Source organism: Ursus americanus, chromosome 25, assembly GCF_024610735.1.
Source record: "Ursus americanus isolate L20-20 chromosome 25, mUrsAme1.1.p, whole genome shotgun sequence".
NCBI lineage: Eukaryota > Metazoa > Chordata > Mammalia > Carnivora > Ursidae > Ursus > Ursus americanus.
In genome coordinates this window covers 7,706,612-7,730,968 of record NC_142151.1, presented here as the reverse complement: position 1 = coordinate 7,730,968, position 24,357 = coordinate 7,706,612, and the positions used below count along the sequence as shown (strand labels likewise).

At 46.9% G+C, this 24,357-nt stretch overlaps 1 protein-coding gene across 3 annotated transcripts in view; it reads left to right on the top strand.

Moving 5' to 3' along the window:
* The window catches only part of ANO2 (anoctamin 2), a 350,061-nt gene that overhangs the window by 321,857 nt on the left and 3,847 nt on the right, over positions 1-24,357 (top strand). For all 3 annotated transcript variants that reach the window (XM_087855561.1, XM_087855560.1, XM_045781339.2), the window contains 3 exons: positions 11,747-11,899; positions 12,264-12,316; positions 14,237-14,418. In XM_087855561.1, coding sequence (XP_087711687.1) covers positions 11,747-11,899; positions 12,264-12,316; positions 14,237-14,418 — 388 coding nt within the window. The remainder of the gene's footprint in view (positions 1-11,746; positions 11,900-12,263; positions 12,317-14,236; positions 14,419-24,357) is intronic.

The window sequence follows — 24,357 nt, the reverse complement described above, 5'->3', positions numbered from 1 at the left end:
TCCCCCAGCTCAGGCCTATTATGTACTTCTTTCCAGCGAGTAAGCCAAGGAAAAAAGAGAAGGCGTAATATGAACCCTTCCATGCTGCTCGTAGGTAGCAGCCCTGGGAAATAGCTTGCCGAGAGAAGAGAAGTCTGAAGTCCACAAATGTCCAAACCTTGTTGGAGGCAATAGTTTCTGCCATCCCTGTGGACGACTGAGGTTTGGTGGTAGTAATCCTGTCCCTGCTTCTGATTCTTCTGCACCTCTGTCTTCAAAGTGAAGCCCCTATTCTCTTCAGATGATCACTGTAGGGCAGAGCAAAGAGTCTCTCTCTTTCCTGTCTTCACAGGGTGTCTGTCAGGTGAGAAGTGGGTGTGAATTCAGCTCTGCCTTTATCAAGAAGTGTGACCTTGAGCAGGTCATATCATCTTTCTGGGCCTCACTTTCCTCCTTGACATGATAGGGAATTAGACCAATGATGATTTCTTCCTTGCAGAGATGTGACCCAAAACCAAATGTGATCATATAGTTTAAAAATATAAGGTAAAGCAGAGTCAACATCGCCCTCACTTTCTCACATTTCCAGATTATTTTTGAGTGAGAGAGCAAGGGAGGTTTGAGCATGCACGAAACCTGGCCACCCCAATGGAAGTGAATGGTGCACATAGTCATTTTTCACTGAGTGTCTTGACAAGAAGAAAGAGTTGCAAACCACTGGGCCAGGTAACCTCCAGGGACTCTTCCAGTGCTGGTATCCCAGTTCATACATCCAGAGAGAAAATGCACCTTGAGGCCAAGAGGCACAGGGAGTGATGCATGGTGCCTAAGGATGCCCACATACCCATTAATGGAACTGAGTCTAGAGCCCCTTTCCAGATCTCCAGATCATTGCACAAGAGACTTTCATCAGGACCCATGGGAACTCGATCTTTTGTGGAGGGATAGGGATAGCTTTTCTGCATCCTTCCCAACAGACTAGACCTCCCAATTCAGAAAGACCCTTGTCTTGGGCTTTGAACAAAAATGAGAGCAGTGAAACCAAAGCTGCTCACTCCCTCTGGTGTGCCTGACATGGTGATCCCTGGCTCTGCTCTCAGCTGTCAGCTTCCTTCCCCGTGATCTCTAGGACCACCCATGCAGACAGGAAGTGCACTGAGCCCACTCTGAGCCTGTCAGTTGTAATGGTGAGGCAGGTCATCAGTTGAGGGGGGCAGCAGGGAGAGATGTATTATATTTACATTTTTCTAAATTGAGCTGGAACCAGGGCCCAGGGCCCAGCAGGCATGGGGGAGGGGCCCCCCCAGGTGAAGGGGGAAGCTGGGAGTGGGGGGTGGGGCAGGAGTCAGCCTGTGAAGGGGGCACTGGCGGTAGGGAGCTACCTCTGGGCAGCACTGGGTGGTGGGGATGGGCTGACCCCAGACAAAGAGAAACCTGAGAGTGAGGGATTAAGCTGGAGAAACCTGTGAGGGGAGCTGCAAGCTTTCGAGGGAATCTCCAATATCAAACCCTTTTCCTGAAGAGCTTACTAAGGGGGACTTCAAGGGTAGTCCCCCACCCCCACTGCTCAGGGGAGGAAAGAATGCCGGCCCAGGAGCAGGCCATGACATTAATCATCACTGTCCCCAACCCCAAAATGAGGCTTCAAAGCTTTTTGGCCACAGGCCCCTCACAGCCCCATTGTGGAGTTTTCTTCAGGGCCTGATGGGAGGAAATTCTTCAGTTGCTTTAAGGGCTGCAAGCATAAGTCTCTGGCACTTAAGGCAGTTTGACTTTTACAGAGTGGAATTTGGCATAAGAATGTAGGCCTGAATTTAATTCTGGAAGTTCCAAAAGAATTGCTTGATCAAGTTTTATTACCATTTTACCAGATAAATAAGTGATACAATTAAACACCAGTGGCCTACGTTCATATTCACGAAATTGTGAAGGGAGCTTCTTAAGGGCAGGATTTGTGTCTTATTCATTCATAGCACCTAACCACAGGGCCTGGCATACAGTAAGTGCTTAATAAATGTTTGAAGAAGAAAAAAGAGGAATAAAGAGTGAAAGAGGTAATCCTATAGTGAGGACCTTGAAGACAAAGTGACAATTGGACTCTACAGACATTGCTATTCACCAGAGCTCTCTCAGAGCTGTGTCGATTTAGCTGGGACAGTCTACCCCCTGACTTCCCCCAACCAAGGGACAAGATGCCTTATTTTCAAGTGCTTATAATGAGGGAAGGCTATCCTCTCAAAGGCAGGTCTCTACAGCAATACATATTGGCAGACTTGTCCAATCATGTGGGTAGTTCAGGCAAAATATCCCATGTAATAGTCAGCTACTGCTATGATAAAGCTTTATAACATGTAGCCCAAATTCTCAGTGAGTTGCAACTAAGAGAATAAAGAGCTGAGTGTCTTCCCCCGGGTAATGATCAGGCAAAGGTAACCACTTACTAAAAAAAGAGTAGAAAGGTTCAGATAAAGCAATGACTTAGGTAACACCCAAGATCCCTTCCATATTCCAATATCCTTTGGTCATGGATAGTGGGGACCACACTGGTTAACTTCCAAGTTTCCAACAGACCAGACCTATAAATCTAGTCCCAAGGGTGTCTTAGCTGTAAGTGATGAAATATTCCAGAGTATCCGTACAATCATCAGCACTGAAGCCCGAATATTCTTTCATAGAACTCCAAGATTGTATACTACAAGGCAATGGCTCAAAGAGCCAGGAAATTCCTTTCCCTGAGCCATCCTGTTTATACAAACTGAGTCATCTCACTGGATAATCAGGCACCTGCCATCTTCTCCAAATGGCATTTAAACACAGTTCAGGCAGTATCCAGGGTCTCATTCCAGTATTTCTGGGAAGTAGGGTGATTCACAGTTCATCTCTCTCTCTCTTTTCTTTTCTTTTCTTTTCTTTTCTTTTCTTTTCTTTTCTCTTTCTTCTTTCTTTCTTTCTTTCTTTCTTTCTTTCTTTCTTTCTTTCTTTCTTTCTTTGTTGCTTTTGAAGCATGCATTGCTTGTCATTTTCTGTGCTAGGAGTCCCTCTCCCCATACATAGTTAAGAGAAAAGGCAAGAGTATATCTGGATGCCATACCCCTCAATGTACTACAGCAGGCTCCTGACATGCAGGAGATACCTGGTCAGTGCTTGTGAAATGAGTGGATGAGTAAATGGAAGGCAGTCTTTAAGATTAAAACTTATTGAGAACTCCATCACTTTCCCACTTCTCTTCTTGCTGTAAGAGCCAGGAAGCTCAGCACTCATTCTGTTGCTCCACCATAGCCCTGGAATGGGTCCTTAGAGTTTGCATATTTGTTTCTCCCTCCTTTCTCTGTTATTTCCTTTTTTTTTTTTTTTTATAAATTTGGTAAACCTAATTATGTGTTCTTCTTGTTGACTTTTTTACAGCCCTTTGGGAAGATGAAAGGGCGAAGGAATAAAGGAAACAAAGGTTCTCAGTCATGATCTATCGCTTGGGAACTTCTTTCTGATCGTGCTTAGTTTCGTTGCCCTTCCGCCCCACTGACTGTGTTACCACAGCCCATGGGTAGATGAGAGGATGGATGGATGGATGGATGGATGGATGGATGGATGGATGGATGAGAGGAAGGAGTGGTCTTCACATTCCCATTTTGCAGGTTGATAAAGTAGACAAGAGTGAGTAAGCCAGGCCATTCATTTGTTCACAGTACACCTTTACTGGAAATTTACCAGGCCGTTCTCTGAAAATCAGAAATAAATCAGTAGATCTCACCAACTCAATTCTCTCTAGTTTTAAGAAGCTGAAGTAAGGGGTGCCTGGGTAGCTCAGACAGCTAAGGGTCTACCTTTGGCTTAGGTCATGATCTCCAGGTCCTGGAATTAAACCCCACATTGGGCCCCCTGCTCAGCAGGGAGCCTACTTCTCCCTCTGCCTCTGCCCTGCTTGTACCTTTCTCTCTCAGATAAATAAATAAATCTTAAAAAAAAAAGAAGAAGAAGCTGAACTAGGTCCACTGATACAAGCTTTTTGAGGTGGCACAAATGCAGGCCAGACAGGAGCAATGACACAGAAAACAGCAGGGACAGCTCTGACGCACCAGCCGTAGAAGACATGTGAGTGAAGATGCTTTGGAGAGTGAAAATCTCAGTACAGATTGCCGGTTCTCTGTCCGACAGGAAGATTAGAAATCAGATTGGAGAAGATCTGCTAAAGGGAGCTTAAGAGACATGAGAGGAGCTTGGGGAGGAGGATGAACACTATCGCATCAGGGCCGATTGTTTACCCTTTTGTGCGGTGAAAGGACATTGAGGTTGGTTGGCATCAGAAGCTGGCTTTGTTTCCCACCTTCATCAGTTGCTAAGTCCATGGCCCTGGGAAAATCATTTCACCTCTCTGGGACTCAGCTTTCTTACTTGAAAAATGGAAATAATAATACTTGACACCGAAGATTATTTTTACAAACCAGAGACCATGCTGCCTACACGTGGCAGATGTGTAGGAAATGTTGGTTGAAGCTCCATGAAGTCTGAGCATTTGGAGTTTGGCTTAGAGGCTATGGAAGGGAGCAATGATTAGATTTTTCCAGAAGACCATAATGTCCAGGCCTTTAAGCTCCCTGTGGCTGAGAGCCACATTCTCCTGCCCTTTGCTGTGGTCATCAGCAGGGTTCATCCCAGAAGGCTCCCGGCCCTCACCTCTGTTCCCAAGGTAGAGAAGAGGGCTGCTAATGGACTGGCCTACATTATACTATCAACCTATGTTCTGCTGTTAAAACTAGACTCTTGAATTGTTGAGTAGCAGGACTCTCAAGTCACTGGACACCTTCTTTCTCCATCTAAAGAAACTAGTATTTCACAGTTCATGTGGCAGTGAGGAAAAAGTGGGGACTACTGGGTCTCCCTTAATCACAAAGAAGTGAAGAGAATATGCCTTGCTGGTCTGTCCCAATGTTGCACTGATGTGTGTGCAGTCAACGTTTAATATTTAAGCTGTTCCTTCTAGCCTGTTCCTTCCTGTTATGACTTTCAGAGTTTCTGAATTGAGCTGGATCTGTTTTATGAATCCCAAGTGACTCCATACATACTGAAGAGGAATTCCACTTCCTGTCTTTATTTCCTAAGTTGTTTGTTAGGAAATTAGGATTGGTGTTTTTCAGGACAGATCTTAACTACCAGCCATATAGCCAACCTTCAAATGCCTCCTTTACTTTGCTCTTCAGGTCAAGCCCAGTGGTTGTGAAGCCTTATGGATCTGCTGGTGAACGTGAATTATTCCCACACCAGTGCTCTGTTAATGCTACCATTAGAGTTCTAACTCTGTGGCACCAGCAGGATTTGTGTACATATCCACCTTTTCCACTGCGTACTATGAGCGCTGGGAGGATGGCACAGTGATTTGTTCATCTTTGTTTCCTAGCAACAGACATGGTGCCCAGCATATAGAATGTGCTCAATAAATGATCGTTGGATGGGTGAATGAATGGTGAATGATGGATACTGAGAACCTTCTTATATTCTTTCAGGGCTTTTAGCTGTTTTCCTAAGCAGTAAAGGCCCGTGCTCATGCCCTCATTCTCTCTTCCTGTTTAATGATCAACCAACACTTGCAATTCTTTTTTACAGGGGATACTCTCAGTGGTGAGCCCAGTTGGCTTCCTTTGCCCTCAGGGGAAGGGCATCAATGGGTACAGCCTTGAAATATGGGCTGATGAAATAAACAGTGATGACCTTCCCTTGCTCTATTTTCACATAAGCCTTTATATTAATGGACTGTTTCTAGCTGAATTTTTTCAGTGACTGCTTCTTGAGTGAGAAGACAAACTCACATCAATGTGTCCCTTAGTAGTTTCCTTGCACTGCTTCTTAGTGGTTCAAGAAAGGGAGGATTCTTAAGCCCCCAGTTTTTAATCCCCTTAAGCAGACTGTGTTGCTTTTACTAAGCTATAGAAACTTTGGGGGAAAAATGCTATAATGATTTTCATTAGATTTAGACTCTCCTGACTGACTGGTTTTATACTCACTTTCTTACAAGTCGGAGTTCTGTGCAAGTCACAGCACTGAGAACTGCCGTGTGGAGGTGTCAGCCTCTCATGTCCCATCTCTTCTCACCATCGCTAAGTGATTTCCCTTCACACAGTTGAGTCGGCCTCTTTTTGTATCTGTTTTGTGTTTACAGCTGGTGAAAAAATAAGTTTGTATTTATGAACTAAATAACTTCCCAACACCTGCTGTGGGATAGGCACCACACAAAATTGTGAGGACTCAGAAAAGAATCAGATATGTCCCTGGTCTCAAGGGGTTCCCCATCAAGGGAGCAGGTCAAATAGACCAGTAGAGCAACATGTGCAAGGTATGATGGGAGTAAGGAGGAAAGATGCCTGTGGCACTCACTTCTGCCTGGGCGAGGTGGTGGGACTGGGGTGGCGGAGGATCTTCATAGAGGTTAGGTTTGAGTTGGACCTGAAATGTAGATAGTAATTCATTCAGCGCATGAGAAGAGAAGGAAAACTAAAGCAGCACAGATAGTAGTGGTGTGTATGAAGGCTCAGAAATATGGAAAATGTGGTGAGTTCAAAGAGGTACCAATGGTTTTTGAAATGGTTGGAAAGCAGGCAGAGTTGGTCTCCAAGCATACCAGCTAAATATTAGCCCTGAGCTCAGAGCATGGGTAGGGAGATGTGTTTGGAAAAATAAATTAGGGTTAGATCACAAAGGGTCTTGAATGTCGTGACAAGAATTTAGGCTTTAGTGTGTGTGTGTGTGTGTGTGTGTGTGTGTGCGCACGAGCACAGATGTGATAGGAGGGTGGCTATTTTCACTGAAGAATTTTAACTAAATGAGTGAAAACTGTGTTGGATCAAGAGCTTTCCCACCAATCCTGGCCAATCTATTCTACCTAATGCACTATTTTTCTTCTTTAAGCAGATCGTCCTGGAATGTCCTTGCTGGAAGCCATCTTGTTTAGTTTAAATCCACCCCTCCTTGTTATTTTAACCTAAGCCCAGGTAATGAAGGCCAGGATTTTAATTGTCTCCAGCATCAGGCAGTATGGGGCTGGTGTTGATTTTAGAAGGTCCTGGAAAGTGAGAGGAGAAAAACAATGGAGTTTGTGGCTCGGCGCGTCTCCCGTCTTTGTGCTTCCAGCTCAGCATTTCTGGAGCCCTTTACAACCAGGCTTTGTAAAGACTTAGCTGAAAATCAACTTACGGATTCCTCCCTAATTGGGCTTGGCCAGGTTTAATCTGGTATCGGTCAAGCCAAGCTGGCTTCTATTAGGCAGTGCACTGAGGGTTCCCGGCGACGTTCTTATCCTAATGGAGGCTGACTATTTTTAGAAGCAAATCTTGGTGTTGGTGAAGGCCGGTATCACTGTGTCCTCTGAAGTGAACCCAGACGGACGCCTATCTGATACAGCATTTAGGACTTTGACTAAAATGAAAAAGTCTTGGATTTGGCATATGTATCCTAGAGGGTTAGAGTTTTGTATATTTTTTTTTCTTCCCAAGATAAAGCAAAGCTTCCTATTTGTTTCTGCCTCTTTGGGTTGATTCCTGGAAATGTGCAGGCAGCACCTGCAGTTAGAACATCTGCAGAGAGTGGCTCCTCGTGGCCTAGGGTACCCTGAGGAGCATCGGAGCGGGGACAGGGGTGTCGTGTCACTGCCCCAGCACCACTGGCCTTTGCTGAGCCCACCTCCTTGAGGTCATCCAGTGCTGGACACACAGGCTTACATGGCAAAGAGAAAAATAAGAACCGTGTCCTGGCCTTGGGGTAATTCATGTGAGCATTGAGTCACCCCTGAAAGTCGTTTATGTTGACCCAAACAGAGACCAAAGGGAGCCTGTGTGTCTGGAGAGTTTACGAAGGTATAAAAAAGCAAACCATCAGGGCAACCCCAGGGAGAGGGCTCCTATCTGCTTCTAGAGATCATGCGAAGGAAAGGAGAGTGAGTGAACAGTCCTATTTTCTTATATTCCAGAGGACACTGGGTGTCTGGGTGCCATTTGTGCAAGTATGGTGAGGGCGTGCTGTCTACATTTACAGCCACTCAGAAACAACCTGCCCCTTCCTCCCACCATCAGTCTCCTTGCCGGGCCCTTGTTGGGGCTTTGGAGAGTTTGCATGGTTTTGCTCGAGGAAGTCACTGACAAGAAGAAGAACACTTGCCTTGTAGAACTGAGCTCATTAGAATAAGAAGACCAACTCAGAAGTCCATAAATGAAGACACGTTCATATATATACTTAAACACAGACATGCATTTTACAGGTTTTAGAAAACTTGTCTAACATCTGTTTTGCTTTCCTTATTAATTCCATCCCCTCCACCCCCTCTGCCCCCATCCCAACCCCTGACTCTAAAGCGAATTCCTCAGCAAAGCCTGATTTAAAAGATGCCATCGACCCTGGATTTTGAACTGACTCCCAGAGCTTGTTTTTGAAGATTTCTCCTCCCCCTCCCAACCGCCCGGACCCCTTCAGCCAGCCAGCTTGGCAGGCATCATTCCAAGGTCCCAACCTTGACACATCTGCGCCTTCTGGTGCCTCTTGCCACCAACTGACACCTGCCAGTCTCCTGGGGCCAGCTGAGAATCCACTGGGCATCAAGGACCGTGGCAGGGACAGACATCCCTCAGCAAGAGCAGTAACCCACACCCGTGGGCCCAAGCAAACTGCCAAATCAAAAGCGGTTCCATGCATGTTCTCTTTCTCGAAACTTCTGTGGTTAGGCATAGACCTCTGTGAACATTTTCTATTTTATTATTATTTTTTTTAGTTTGGATCCTGGGTTTTCGTTCTTAATTTGAATATCCTAGAAACTTGAAGCTTATCCAATAGAAGGAGAAATACAGCATCACTACAAATCAGACCTCGAGAGGAATTTTTTTTTTTTTTACGAATTAAACAACTTCTTTTTTTTACAGAAAATCGTTTTTTTCCCCCTACAATCTTGGAGCTGAATCACTACCTCAGTTCAAATCCAACAAAACTCTGGAGACAAACCAAATCTTTCCCGCAAAGGGGAATAGTGAGGACTGTGAAAAATGGAGAGCTTATGCCTAGGTAAAGGGGTGGCCTCTCCTCAATCCCTGCAGGTTGTTCCATCAGGGTCACTGAGAACAGTTGTGTAGGTTGTGTACTGCACAAGAGCACTACTTCAGAGGAGGTGCCATTCACATCATAGATGTAGATATCTATCACTGATGATGATGATTTCCTGGAAGATGCCTGTGGAGGGTTTTGAAGAAAGGATACCTTCTAATTTGCACAAAGGTGACGTATGGGCTGTCAGAAGCCCTGGAAACCATGCTGCATGCAGCTCTAATGTTGCCGGATTTCTTTTTCCCCCTCCTCCTCTTTTCCTTTTCCATCTTTTCCATGGAGGGCCTGGAAACATGGCTTTTATTTTTTATTTTTTTAATAATTTTTTTTTATTATGTTAGTCACCATACAGTACATCCCTAGTTTTTGATGTAAAGTTCCGTGATTCATGTTATACGCAACTAATGAATCATGGAACTTTACATCAAAAACCAGGGATGTACTGTATGGTGACTAACATAATATAATAAAAAAATATTATTATAAAAAAAAAAGTTCCATGATTCATTACTTGCGTATAACACCCAGTGCACCATGCAATACGTGCCCTCCTTACTGCCCATCACCGGCCTATCCTGATCCCGCACCCCCCTCCCCTCTGAAGCCCTCAGTTTGTTTCCCAGAGTCCATAGTCTGTAATGGTTCATTCCCTCTTCTGTTTACCACCCACCCCCACCCCCGCTTTCTTCTTCCCTTTCTTCTCCTACCGATCTAGAGGAATTTTAACCAGTCTCTTTAGAACTTATCAATGAGATTGCTGAAGCCCATTGAAACAGAGAGAATTACTCAAGGACATATGGCTAGTGAGAAACATATCCAGGGCTAGAGGTCAGGCCTCCTGACTCACATTCAGTACTTATACCTTAAATTTGTGTGTTTAACATATCCATATACAGTATACGTTGCAGCCACCTGTAAATGTTGATATTTATCCCAATAAGGGGATAATAATAGGTAACATTATCGAATAATTATTAAGTGGCAGGCATTGTTCTAAGCACTTGATTTGTGCAATATCATTTACCCTGGTGACAACCCAGATGGGTATTGTCATCCTCAATTTGCAATCAAAATAACCAAGACCTGGAGAAGTTAAACAACTTGCCCTTGGTATGTAGGGGGTTCCTATTAGACTGTGGCTTTCCTGGGCCTCAGGACTGTGGTCGCTGGGCCACTTGGGATGGATGGGGCCCTTGCCTGTCTAGTGGAAAAGAGGTGTGAGTAGATCAGCCACAACGGCACACAGCGATGGCTGTAACAGAGGCAGGCACCAAGGTGGGGCAAGGGTAGAGGAGCAGGAAGGGGTTTGTCCGAGGAGATGGCATTTGAATGGTCTGGGGGATGCGTAGATGTTGTTAGCTGGAGAGCTTGTGCTCAGGTGAGTGGGAGCACCTGCTGCCTTCAGGGAAGATCCCGAGGGGGAGAAGCTCAGTGCCAGAAGGCAGAAGCATGATGGGCTGCGGAGGAGAAAAGGTGAGATGGGGCTGGAGAGGTAGGTGGGGAGCAGACCATGAAGTACCTGTCTCCCAGGATAAGGAATTTGGCCCAGAGCCAGTAAAGAGAGGGGAGCCCACAGCCATTTTTATGATGGGTAAGTGACAGGATCAGACTACCGGGGGTTTTGAGGGGACTACAGAAGCCTGGGCAGACTGGTGACAAAGGGTGGGGGGGTCGTGCAGTTGCCCATCCTGAAGTGATGAGGGGCTGGATGCCTTGTAGCCATCTGATTGGCACAGACTTCCTCCCCTTTGCTCGCGCTGCTTCCACGGCTTAGAATGCTCTCTTCAGTCCCGGCCCGTCTTTCAAGACCAAGCTTAGGTGTTTGATCTGGAGGCCCTCCTCAGTCCCCACCCTGGATAGGCTTGCGCTCCCCCTCCCCTGGGTCTCCGCTATCTCTGGTACATTCCTCATTCTCTCTTGGCACGCAGAAAATCTCGGTGCAAATCTTTGTGTACATTTCTCTGTTCTGCTTTACACCCAGCTCCGTGAAAGCAGGACCAGACCTTTGCCTCCTGAAATACTTGGCAAGGTGCCTGACATTCAGTGAGCTCTCAATAAATGTGTGATGAATGAATACACTTTCTAAATAAAGGCAGTGACTATGGGTATGGAAAGAAGAGGCCAAATTTGGGAGGTGATTTTTTTAAAGTTACATCAGGGGTTGGCAAACTATGGCCCAGGGACCAGATCCAGCCCACTTTATATACTGCTTTTGTAAATAAAGTTTTATTGGAACACAGCCAAGCACATCTGTCCACGTGGTGTCTCTAGCGGCTTTTGCTCTACAATGGCAGAGTTAAGTCATTGTGATAAGACGGTGTGGCCTGCAAATGCAAAAATATTTACTGTCCAGACGCTTACTGAGAAAGATTGTCAACCTGAGGATTAAAGGACCAGGATTAGTGACTGGAGATAAAGAGTGATGGAAAGGAAAGAGTCAAGACTTTTCCTTTTCTCACATCTCCACACTGTGCCTAATGCAGAGCTTTGCTCCCGGTGATGGCCTTGGCCTGTGGGCCTGTAGGCATTGAGAAAGATCCACGACTATAGGGCAGGAGGAAAAGGGAGCCTAGGAAACCAAGGTGGGAAAGAGACCCTGTAAGAAAAGACAAGGGGCTGTAGCTGCAAGGCCAAGTTTACCTAGATCCTGTTTCTTCCCCGTGAAGCTTCTCACGCTCTTCTCTCTCAGTCATCCAGTTTGGCTTTGTCACCCTCTTTGTGGCCTCCTTTCCTCTGGCACCTGTGTTCGCCCTCCTCAACAATGTCATTGAAGTGCGGCTTGATGCAAAGAAGTTCGTGACTGAGCTGAGACGGCCAGATGCCGTGAGAACCAAAGATATCGGTATGTCCCCTGCTTAGATATAGGCAGTCCCCCCGCCTCCATCCGTCCCCTCGGGCTCGCCGCCATGACCTGCCACCACCATCACACTCTGTCTGGATTCAAGAGGGCTGGGGGAAGCCCTTGCCTCTTCATCCTTTGGAGCTCCTCATCCTCCTATCTTCGGGCTCTGGGAGGCCTTTATCCATTTCCGCTGTCCCCCTGGTTTTCAGACAGGGGCCACCTAAGCCTTTCTAGACAAGCCCATTCCTGGGGGGCCATGGAAACCTCTACTGCCCTTGCCCACGCAGCACCACCCGAGCTGCAGCCTTGTTGTCACCAGGGCAAGGGCAGGAGTGAGCCAGACACCCTGCTTTCTGTCTTACAGGGATTTGGTTTGACATTCTCTCCGGGATCGGCAAGTTCTCTGTTATCAGCAATGTAAGTGTTCCATCTGTGACACCCTAGTTCTGTGGGAAGGGAGCCACAGAAAGGGCCTCCAGAGTTGCTGAGGTCTTCAAAGCTGGGTACCAGCCCTTGTTACCTCCCAGCCTTTTCCTTCCGGAGCTTTGCTCAAGGCAGTGCCCTGGTTCATGGTGCGCGCACGCCTTCTAGCTCATCGTGCGGAGGCCAGGGCTGTGTGACTTTCCCGTTAATTTCACTACACTAAAGAAAGGTAATTATCCACCAGAATGCATACCTTGGCCTTAAGAGTCAAAATCTGATCTTTCCTCAGAGCCAAGAATAATGAGGAAAGAATTCTGCATATCTATCCATCTCTTTCCTTTCTTTTTCTACTCCCAAGCTAAACAATGCCTGGAACGTTGCCCAGGCCGCGGTTCTTAATTACAGTTCCTCCAAGCTGTCAGTGCGAAGTCGTAATTATCCCCATGGACTTGGGCACGCGTAGGTTAGGATAGGACATACGAGAAGAGGTGTCCTACCTGTTGTGACCTCCTTAACTGCCTTGTCAGACATGTCCACATTTCAGAGGAAATCCTGCTGGGCCCAAGCCAATGACAGCTTTTGCTTCTGCCTTCTGCACGGATGGTGGCCAGGCAGGGCCTTTTGTTCCATCTCCCAAGAAAACCCTGCCGGCCTGGCACATCCCAGGAAAGCCAGCACCCGTTTTCCCCTGGGAGAGAAGCATTGGTTCTGGCTGTGGCTCGGTTGCCTATTAAGAACACTATTAAAATGAGTGGGGAGGCATGAGGAGAGGCAGAGAGAATCAGCCCACTGCATGTTGAATGCTCGATGAAGGAAGCGCACATCTCAAGGATGACAAATAAGGCGCAGTTTGGAGACTAGATCAGTAGCTACTTTGGAGTCGTGTTTACTAGAAAAGAGGCCTTGCATACTAGGCACTGTCCGTCATGCAGCAGAATGACAAGAAATGTTACCTCCCTGGCCTTTCTAAGACTTCCTTACTTATCTGAAGAATGGGAGAGCATAGGACCCATCACAAAGGATCATTCTGGAAATTATATGGGAAGATGAAAGGACATGTAGCAAGTGCTCAGTATGTTACTCATTCTCAAATATGGTTATGGCCATCCACACTCATACACACATTTAGAAAACAATACCTAAACTACATTTTTTTTTAAAAAAAGGGCTTTAATTGTTGGTGCAGAATACAGTATAAACACCTGCCAGAAAGATTTAAGATTTTCTTTGCAGAAAGTACCTCCACGTTCAAACATGCAATCATTCACTCGTTGTTTGGTTTGCTCTGTAGACATTTATAGAACACTTAAATATGCTAGACAGTATGTTGGGTATGTATGGTGGGATCCGGCAAGACCCACTCCTTCCCCCACTCCTTAGGTCTCAGTGTTCTTAAGTCAAATGGATGAAAGAACGACTTCCATTACGTGCTGTGCTAAATAATGCCGAGGGACGACGGTCACATGGAGGGAACTGTGGTACCATATCCTTGGGATTCCTGGTTCTCCGGTGTCCCCTGGAGGCCAAGATTCATGGTCATCCAGTGTCCCTGCATTTCACCTAAAAGTGGCACTCTTATTACGATCAGTAATTTTCTCAGAGAATCTTCCACTCTGCCTTGGCTTGGCCAACACCAGTGTCAGCTGGGCTATCTCAGAGGTGCTCATTCCCTCCAGAACCCAACGAACCACGCTGGCTTGACATCCTTGGGAACCAGCCACTGTCTAGTGGATTCACTTATGCATATCAAAGGTGGAAAAGCTGCGTGAGGTCAGAGTAAGGACTTCTCTATCAGAGCAGTGCCTCTGGATGGGGAGCCCAAGGGGGACCAGTCTCTCAGCCAGAGGCACCCTGTGCCACCTGGATAGCATCCATCCTGACTGCCCCTCAAACACCTGTGCTTCTGTCCTTCAGGCTTTTGTCATTGCCGTCACCTCCGACTTTATCCCCCGCCTCGTGTACCAGTACGCCTATAGTCACAATGGGACCCTGCACGGCTTTGTCAACCACACCCTCTCCTTTTTCAACGTCAGCCAGCTGAAGGAAGGAACGCAGCCAGAAAACTCACAGTTTGACCAAGAGGTTCAATTCTGCAGGTAAAGTAATCAGGAGGAGGAGGGCACAAGCAGATGACCAGAGGTGGTAGATCTAAGTAATTATCTGGAAGTAATTTATACCACTCTCCTCTCCCTCTTTCTCCTGCCCCCAGGCCCCCGAATCACTATTTTCAGTTAATCAGTAAATATTTATTGATCGCCTTTAGCCAGACACTATGGAACAAAGAAGTATACAGCCTTGCCTCGACCACCAAGGGGTTTGTGGTCTCGTTGGAAGAAGCAAGCAGAGCAGGTAGGACAGAGCAGGCTATTCAGAGAGTCTGTCTAGTGTGGACCATGAGCACTGCGGGTGTTCAGAGGAGAGGAAGATCAGTGGGGGCTAGAAAGGAAAGGGTAGGCTTCCCGGAGGGCCCAGGAGGAGTGTAAGACAGAAAGAGAGCGTATGCTAGGTGGGGAGTTGGCATGGGCTGAGTCGTGGAGGAAGGATGAATTTGGGGTGTTAGATGACCACTTAGGGGCTAGGTAATGTAGTTAGCAAGAAGAGCACTTACAAGATAACAAAAAGGAATAATATAGGAAATACAATATATCAAAACTCCCAGGATGGTGTAAGCCAAAGCGTTGTTGAGTGTGACCAGGTAGGACAAGGTAGATAACGGGAAATCTTGAAATATTGCAGGAATTGTAATGTGATGCAATAGGAAGTTACCTGTTTAGTACCAGAAATGACAGACAAAGTGTAGGCTTAGGAAAATTAATCTAGCTCAGAGCAGAATGGACTAGAATTGGGAGAACCCAGGGAGGGCAGCTAAGTTGCTGCCGTCAGTCAGACATGAACCACGGTGGGCCTAGCCCAGAGTGGTAGAAGGAATTAAGAGGAAGTGAGAAGATGAGCTATTTACTGTAATACATGACAGTGTTGGTGGTAAGAGACATAAGAGGGAGCCCGAACCAAGGATATCTCTCAAGGTTAGGCTGAAGTCAGAGGTGGGTACATTGACAGCAATGGGGAGGATGCTAAGAGAATCCAATTTTATGGTACATACGATGAATTTTATTTCAAGCACATCGATTAAAAAAATGGTGGGAAAGTTTTCACCTAACCCCTAGACACACTAAGCTGGAATTCCTGAGAGTCCAGTCAGAGCTGCGATTGAAAACCACCAGCCTGGGGATCATGGAAGCCAAGACACAGAAATCTCTCCATTATTGACCCAAGAAGGGCAAGTGAAGAGAACAGAGGGGAATGAATTCTTTAACCATTTTGTACCCTTGTGAGATGATAGTCCCCATGAAGGGCTTGAGCAGAGATCACACCTCATATATTAAAAAAAATAGAGCAATAACTACCAGAAGAACCAAAACCTAAGTAAGGTATCGAGGGACAAATGGAGGGCTTTTCCAGACCTTTCCCAGGCGTGTCGAAGAGCTGGTGCTGCCTCCGTCCGAGAAGCGGTGCCTCAGTGGTGTTTGTAGCGGGATGACCTTGAGTGCATCTGTCGTGCGCTCCCACTTGCTACCCAAGGCCCGCCGTTCGTGAGATGGCTTCACTTTCTCACAAGAGAGCAAATGAATCAGTCTTCCCAACCTAGATGACTGAGTGACACAACCTTACCAGTGTGTGGTTTGAATGGAAGGGTATTCTGGTCCTAGCCGGGATAACTGTAGGGTTCCACTCCAGCCAACAGGGAAGAGACTCAAAACCAGGGAGCAGATCTAAGAACAGGTAAGTAAATGTATTCACGGATATTGATTTATGTCAGCTTAGATGTTTCCAGTACTTGCACATTGGGGGCTATAAGGAGTCTCACTCTTGAACTGAGGTCCTATGCAGGCAGATTCGCGGCTACACGACGCGTCCACCCAGGGCCGCTCCACCGTCCGTCCGGCATGCCAGGCTGTCTGTCCCACCTGTGAGATTTCGGCCTACAGATCGGAAGGACCTAGCTCTACTACACAGACGATGTGTCCCAGCTCGAGGCTTTCCTGGTAGCGTCTAGACCGGCTCCAGCAGGTTGCATGAAGTCAGGCAGCAGTCAGCACTGAAAAGTAGTATTTACAAAATGATTTTTAATAACCGGGAGGTATAGGAACGATCTTGTTGAAGCTCCTCATTCCACGTAAAAGGAAACTGAGGCTTAGAAAGGTGAAGAATTCTCCGAGCTACCGAGGTTTCAGTGACAGATGCTGTAAAAGTCACATGTATCCACGCACGCAGGCTCAGCCCCCAGACGCGGCAGGGAGCAACGCCAATGTGCGTTGTGTGGGGAAGCAAGCTGACACTGTGTGGCTTTTTTAAAAAAGATTTATCTATTTATTTATTTGAGAGAGAGGGAGAGCACAGATGGGGAGGGGCAGAGGGAGAGAGAGAAACTAAGCAGACTCCACGCTGAGTGTGGAGCCCGATGCAGGGCTCAGTCTCATGACCCTGAGATCATGACCTGAGCTGAAACCCAGAGTTGGACACTTAACCCACTAAACCACCCAGGCACCCCTCATGTGTTTCTTTTTTCTTTTCTTTTCTTTTTTTTTTTTAGAGAGATCACAAGCAGGGGAGTGACAGGTAGAGGGAGAAGCAGGCTCCCTGCTGAGCAAGGAGCCTGTTGTGGGACTTGATCCCGGGACTCTGGGATCATGACCCAAGCCGAAACCAGATGCTTAATCGACCACCCAGGAGTCCCATCCCCCTCTATGTTTCTTTGGTTGGTCTAGAAGCACTGAGGGTCTGTGACCTTGCCCCTGACCATCAGATTTTCCAGAAACACTATGAATATGCTTTCCAGATATATCAGGGGCTTAACTGGCCTAAACATAAAAGGACTTTCATGGGCCCCCATATTGAAAGTTGAGAGTAGTTCTAATTTTCAGCAAGACTTGATTCAATCAAGTCTGCTAAACCAGATCTTTCTATACCTCCCTCCCAGCTCTACTCCTGTCAGTGACTAGAGTATGACTACCAACAGCTACTGGGTCCAAGTCCAAGTGGGAACATACATACCTCTTTGTGCTCATCGGCTAGGGTCAGTGTGCATGCCCTCCCCAGAACCAGTCGCTGTAGCCAGAGGAGGACTTGGGCGTCGGAGGAGAAGTGATCTCTGTCTGAAGCGCAGAGTAGGAGCGGTTTCCTGGTGAGAAGTTAAGATGAATGGACACAACAATAAATGCCCAGCATACCAGGGATTATTAGGACACATGGAGCAGATCCAGCTTTGTTGTAGCTGCTTTCAGAGTCACTGGACTTCCCAGCCAGCTGCAAAGCCCTGAGGACTCTTCTCTCCATCGTTTCCACACAAGCTGATGGGATCTGGCTTATTTGTGGCCCATTAAACAACAACAACCAAAACCTCTTCCAGCCAAGTGGCAGAATTATTACTGGGTGCATGTGTAGGAAGTGCATTCTATATTTCTGCTAAGAAAATGTATCTGCAAGATCAAACCAAAATGATTTTTGGAGCATGTGTCATGTTTTCCTTACCCAGTACCAGTAAGGATTATGGGTTCACTGTGCAACTATTTCCGAGACCTTACGATAGAGGCTTGTCTTTGGTTCCGTAATAAGGAACAAGACACAATGCCTCCCTCAAGAAGTCTAGATGGAGGAGATGAGCAAGGAAGCAAGCAATTAAACTCTAGCTTTCATAATTTATGATAGTGTAACTGCAAGGACCTCTGAGAGCCCCGAAGAAGGAGGAATGCACCTAACCCAGACCTGGGTATTGCGGGGGAGCTTCACGGGGGCTAAACCCTGAAGGTCAAACAGTACAAGGTTGGCCAGACTGATGCTCTTGTCAGCGCTCCTCCTTCACACGACCAAGCTGGCCTGGCTGGTGAGTGGGGTGGGAGGAGTGCTGGGAGGACTGGAAGGGAGCCTCAAGTGGTGAAGGAGGTTGGGGAGAGCAAGGCCTTCCAGGTAGATGGGCTCCTTGGTGCCCGGTGGTGGCAGCTGGCGTGGCAGATAAGCTCTGAGGGGTGAGGCGGGAAGAGAATACAGAAGCCAGACCAAGAAGAGCGTGGTGGTCTTTGGAGGTGTGTGGACTCCCTCTTAGGGTGGTGGGGAGCCACAGGGAGCAGGGATGAGAGCATACTTGTCATTGGTGTTCTCTCTGGCTGCAGTGTGAAGACCAGTGGGTTACATTTGAAATAAAGAGATGCTTGAAAGCACTCTGCGGTGTAAGCAGGTGTCCAGGGAGCAGGGTCAGGCTATTATCTAGATACAACGTATCACAGAGGTGTCCTTTGGGGCTACCTTTTCCTAGATAGATAACAATTGTTGACGTACATCTCTGCCTCAGTGGGTCATACTCATTGCATGCTGTGTGAACTGGCTGGCTCACCAGAGTCTCAGGGATTTTGGAGGGGTGGCATAACATACTGATGTCGTTATAAGCCAGGAATCATCAGTGGCTGTAAGAGATAGAAATGAAGGAGAATGAGACAGAGAGAGAGAGGAGGGGGAGGGAGAGGGAGGGACAGATAGGGTGGGGGAGGGAGGGGGAGAAGGAGAGAGAGCTCTGTAGCTAGCCCCAGAGCCAGTGTTTAAAACTGCTTCTGTGGTGGGAAATGAAAAGTTTGCCCTGATTTTCTGGCAAACAGTTTTGGGAACTCGATGACCCCTCTTATTCTTAGCTTTCAGTGACCTCTGGAGATAAATGTGGTCAAATAAAACTGAGGTCTTGGGCTCCAACCCAGCCTCGCCAGGGATAGAGGTATCTTAAAAATAGCAATAAAAGTTAGGACAAGTCTCCAGCTGCCCATTTGAGATGCATTCCCAGCATTTTTGGAGCAACGTTTGCTTCAGTGCTCTCACTGCGCTGGCGGGGCTGCTCCGTGAACAGCCCAGTGACGTCAGTCTGCGGGCACGAGCAGTGGCTATTGATGGCGTGGAAGGGCTACCATGTCCTGGAGGGCGGACGGTGGCCCAGGATCCTGGCTTCACTGGAAGGGAGTGGAGGGGTCAGCAGGGGAGGACCTGGCCAGGGATCTGCGTCCCGGAGTCGGAGAGCCTGCCTGGGCATGGTCAACCCAATGGGTCTGCTGGGGAGTGCAGAGAATCCTTGGGTGGTTCCTGCCGGGTTTCTCTGCAGGGCCTGAGTTCTTTCATATCCCAAGGTCACGTGAAAAGTCTTTGAAGAGGCGAGTTCTCTCCAGTCCATGCCGTCTCTCATCTGCTCCTCGCTGAATCCAGAGGGAGAGTCAGCTTTTCCGGGTGTTGCCTTTCCTGATCTTTATCGACCGCTGGATTAACGTGGTTCTCGTTAGTTCCTAATTACCTGTGCTGTTTTCCCTTGTTAAAGGCCAATTTCAGAAGGCAGTTGGAAGTAGCTCAGATGGTATGAAAATATCGTATATAATTGTGTTTAGCATTATTATGACATTCATTTCCATTGGGACTATTAAAACAATTTTTCTTTAACATACCACTGTTTGGAGTTGAGAAATGTATTTACTCACTGATTCATAATGTAACTAAAACCTCATTTTTGGAAAAAGCCGTCCCTGATGGTTGATGACTAACTCCTCAGTTTGTTACTTCGGCACCCTTCCTGCCCACGGCGATTTTGGCTGATGGAATCGTGGCGGATGTCCCTGTCACTGTCACTGGCCACCCCTGCAAGTGAGGATGGGAGGGGAGCATCTGTGCTGGGAGTCTCGCTTCCCCCTCCACACCTCAGTGTCCCATCTATAAAAATGGGGACTTGGAATGAAGAATCTCCAAAGATTCTTTTCTGCTTCTTTCTTTAAAAAATGTAATATTTCATGATACATGTAACATACTAAAAACTCTAAACATTACGGGCAGCCTCTCTGACTGTCCCACGTCTGCCTTACCCTCTGCCCGCTCCTAGGCACCACCCCAATAGTACTCATGGCAAAACATTTATGCGTGTCTTTCTCAGACTGTCTTCCGTGTGTTAACACCAAGTGAGCTCATAGAACCTTTATGGGGTTTCATGGCTTTGTTTTATAATAATGAAATATATTTCAAATTAATGAGAACCTATTTCTTTAGGTAGTGTATAAATTCAACTCCATATGATTTTTCATAGTGTTAGAACAATTTAGATATAAAATGATTTAAAGCTAAAATATAATGATGATTTTTGTACCAGTTTCACTTACTGTGTATGAGTCTGTCTCAGTTAACACTATAATTTTGCTCCTCAAAGCTTAGTATAAAAATGTGTTTGGGTCCACTGAATATTGCCATTAATTTTATCCTGTTGAAATTATAATTTTTTTTTATCATAAAAGCAATTCTGTATATGTATGTATATATACAAAAGGAAAAGACTTTCTTCATAGTCCTCGCCCTAGTCATTCTCTCCAGAAGAAACCATTGTGTTTATTCTCTGTGGAAGCCTCCAGAAATCACAGTCACATGCATTGTCTTATTTAATTTTCACTGTGCTTTACTTTAACATTTAATGTACGGGCACGCACGTATTTATTTATGGTCGGTGGGAGAGAGCTGGAGCACTTCTGTGTTTTACTAGCTCCATTTTACAGATTAGAATGCTGAGGTTCAGAGATGAGAAACGGGTTTCTCAGGGTCTTAAGCTAGTAAGTGACAGAGGCCACTCCCAGTGCACACTTGCTTTTTAAACACTCTAGTGGTTTTGTAATTATAAGCCTCTCATTATTACGAGACTCAAGGGCACTCTCAAAATTAATATTAAGGCTCAAAGAGAATGAAGAGAGCTTTGGCGGGGTGTTGATGAGATCTAGGAAAGTCTCCTAAAATCACACCTCTGAACTTAAATCCCAGCGAGCAGGTGCAGGAAGTGACCAGATGTGGGGGTTCACCCAGTACTTGGCCACTCAGCGAGACTTTGGGAGAACCACACTCCTTCAACCAGGAGGAAGCATCTGGTTTTGGAAGGCCTTTGAGCTGCTAGAATGGAGCAGAAGTTCTACCTCCCACTGGCCTGAGGCTTACCTATTTTGGGCCATTTACATGGACACAGATCCTGGGAGAAGCCTCTGGCCATTGTGGTGATGGCTAACTCTGACTCACATCAGCCTGAGCGGAAACTTAGAGCACCTGTGCCGGGTGCTCAGAAACCCCCCTCAAATGGCAGGAGGCACTGGGAGCAGGGGTATACGTGCTCTGTCCTCTTCACAGGAGAGGTGTCAGCTACCTCCAGGCAAAGGAGAAAGAAGAGCTACTGTTTATTGGGCACATATCTGATAGGTTGGGTGGTATGCTCTTCATTAACATTTCCTCTTCATTACATCCCTGAATGTTGAGGCCATTTTATAGCCCAGCACTTTGGCCATCAGAACATCGGGTAACTTTCTAGAGGACATGGAACCAAAGTGGTAGAGGTTGCATCAAGCCCTCACCTGGTGACTCGAAAGCCCACATTTTTGCCAGTGCTATGCACTGGGCTTAGAAGCCAAACAGACCTGGCTGACAGCCGTCACCGTCGTGGACACAATTAAGTCCATTGGTCACTCATCTTTTTTTTTTTTTTGAAGATTTTATTAATTTATTTGACAGAGAGAAAGAGAGAGAGAGAGACAGAGCACAAGCAGGGGGAGGGGCAGGCAGAAGGAGAAGCAGGCTCCCCGCTGAGCAAGGAGCCTGATGTGGGTCTTGATTCCAGGACCCCAAGATCATGACCTGAACTGAAGGCAGGTGCTTAACTGACTGAGCCACCAGGCGCCCCAGTCACTATCTTTTGTGGCCATTTCTAGTCTTAAAGATAATTGTCTCTTTGTTTAAGTAGTGTCTTCTTGTTACTCAGTGAAAACATTTGATAAGCTTGACTTCTCAGTATGACACTTGAAAAAAATGATGAAATCTGAACTTATATTGGAATGTAAGCAACCAGTCCGTTCCTGGTGGTCAGAGGCTTACGGGAATAATATTTTTCAAACTATGAGTCATTGTTCATGAAAGGGTTAGGAAATCACCTTAGTGGGTCATGATCAGCATTTTAAAGATGAGAATAGGGTAAGACAGGAGAGGATAAAATCAGAAAATACTGGGGCATCGCACACGGCAAGGATGTGATTTTTCTTTGCAGTGATGTCTACTTACATGTGCGTTAATGGAAAATGATTTCTTACTACTGTAGGTCACAGTTCTTTTTAAAAGTTAGCTTCGGAAAGGGAAATACGAACAGATGCATTATTCATTAAATTGTGCATTGTTCTTTCTGTGGGTAGTTTGTCCTGTAGTTCCAACCAGAGCGACCTATAGCCCATTGGCATGGGGGTGTTTTCAAGTAAAGCTTTCTGGAAATATCTGTGTTAATCTTTCCTCAGATCTTTGATTCAATGGACGTGTTTGTTAGATTTTAAAAATATTTTGGACACTCAGGGTGGGCAAAGGGACATTTCCAAAAGCTGTGGTGAGTTAGTATCAGAGATGGGACCAGAATTAGAATATTTATGGATTCTTTTCAGACTGGGACAAAGAGGGGTGAGTGGTGGCTCCTAGAGCAAGGCCAGTGAGCAGCTGTTCCTTCATAGATGGAGCGAGAGCACAAGAGAAACAGACTTCGATTGTAGCAGGAGGTATGGGGCTGGACCTGGGGAAGGGTGTCCCCATGGTACAGAGTGGGCATATGTGCTGCACCGGTCCTCCTGAGGTCTTTAGAGGAGATAAATCCCCTTTTGCCATGGGGTCCTTCGGGGGGCAGCTGGAGGGCAAAGAGCCTGAGCTTTTTCCCACCCCAAGGTGTCCCTCTCCGTTTAGCCATGCTCTCCCTCTCTCCTGTTAGCAAGCCTAATCTGGAGCTGGCCGTGCTTCTGTCCTCAGCCACGGACGGACATGCAGAATCCCGTGGTGTTTTGCTGGGCTGCAGTTAGCTTTGCTTTTCATCCGGATGTCAAAGCAAGGCTGCGACAGCTGTGAACAGCTGTTGGAAGGTGGGGTGGGGGAGGGGCGGCTCCTGGCCCCCACCCAGCCCTAGCCGACTGCTTACTGTCCACCTCTGGTTGTCTGTCTGCTGCTGACTCTGTGGATCTGCCTTTTTCCTCCTGTCTGTGTGCACCTCTTTTCGTCTTCCTCTTTGTTCCTTCTCTTCTTCCTGCATCTTTCCGTGGACAGTTGGAAGCCACCATGCTTTTACCTGGACCTTTTAGGGCAGCTGGCTCATTCCAGGTGGGGAAGGAATGAAAGCACCCATTTCTGGGGCGCCTGGGTGACTCAGTCCATTAAGCATCCGACTCTTGATTTCGGCTCAGGTCATGATCTCAGGGTGGTGGGATCGAGCCCCGAGTTGGGCTCTGTGCTCGGTGGGGAGTCTGGTTGAGACTCTCTCTCTCCCTCTGCCCCTCCCCCTCACTGTCTCTCAAGTAAATAAATAAATCTTTAAAAAAACACAAACAAAAAAACGCCCATTTCTGAGTCCCCCACCTCAGACCGCAGCTATTGGCAAGATGCTTTGTGACGGTAGAGGAAAGGCCTGCTTTCAGCCAGACTTGGATTCTCTACTTAACTCCAGTCCTTGCTGGCTACGAGAGAGACCTGGGCAAGTAACTGACCCTCTCTGAGCCTCAGTGTCCATCTATATTCTATGGGGATATCGGTGCCTGCCGGAAGATGCTATGGAGATTAAGTGGGAAAACTTCCAGAAAAGCTCCTTGCTCAGGGATTGGCATGTATTGCATGTTCAGTATAGGTTGTTGGCCTTCTTAGCCCCTCCTCAGACAGTCCCCACCCTGCCTTCCTCGGCAGCCATGCGCCCCACTCGGTGGCCTGACGCCACCCCACTCCTTCCCCCAGGGCTTATTGTGCTTTGACTAAGCATCAAAGATCTGTTGAATTCCATGGAGAAAACAGTTCCATGAAGGGTCATAATTTTTCTGATACCAGCTCTTGTCACTTTTCCAGGCTTAGAAAAAAGTGAGTCTGAAAAAAATGAGCCTTTTTTTTTTTAGAGGGAGGGAGGAATGGAGGGGAGGGAGAGAATCTCAAGCACAGTCCCTGTCTAGCACGAAGCGGGGCTGGATCTCACAATCCTGAGA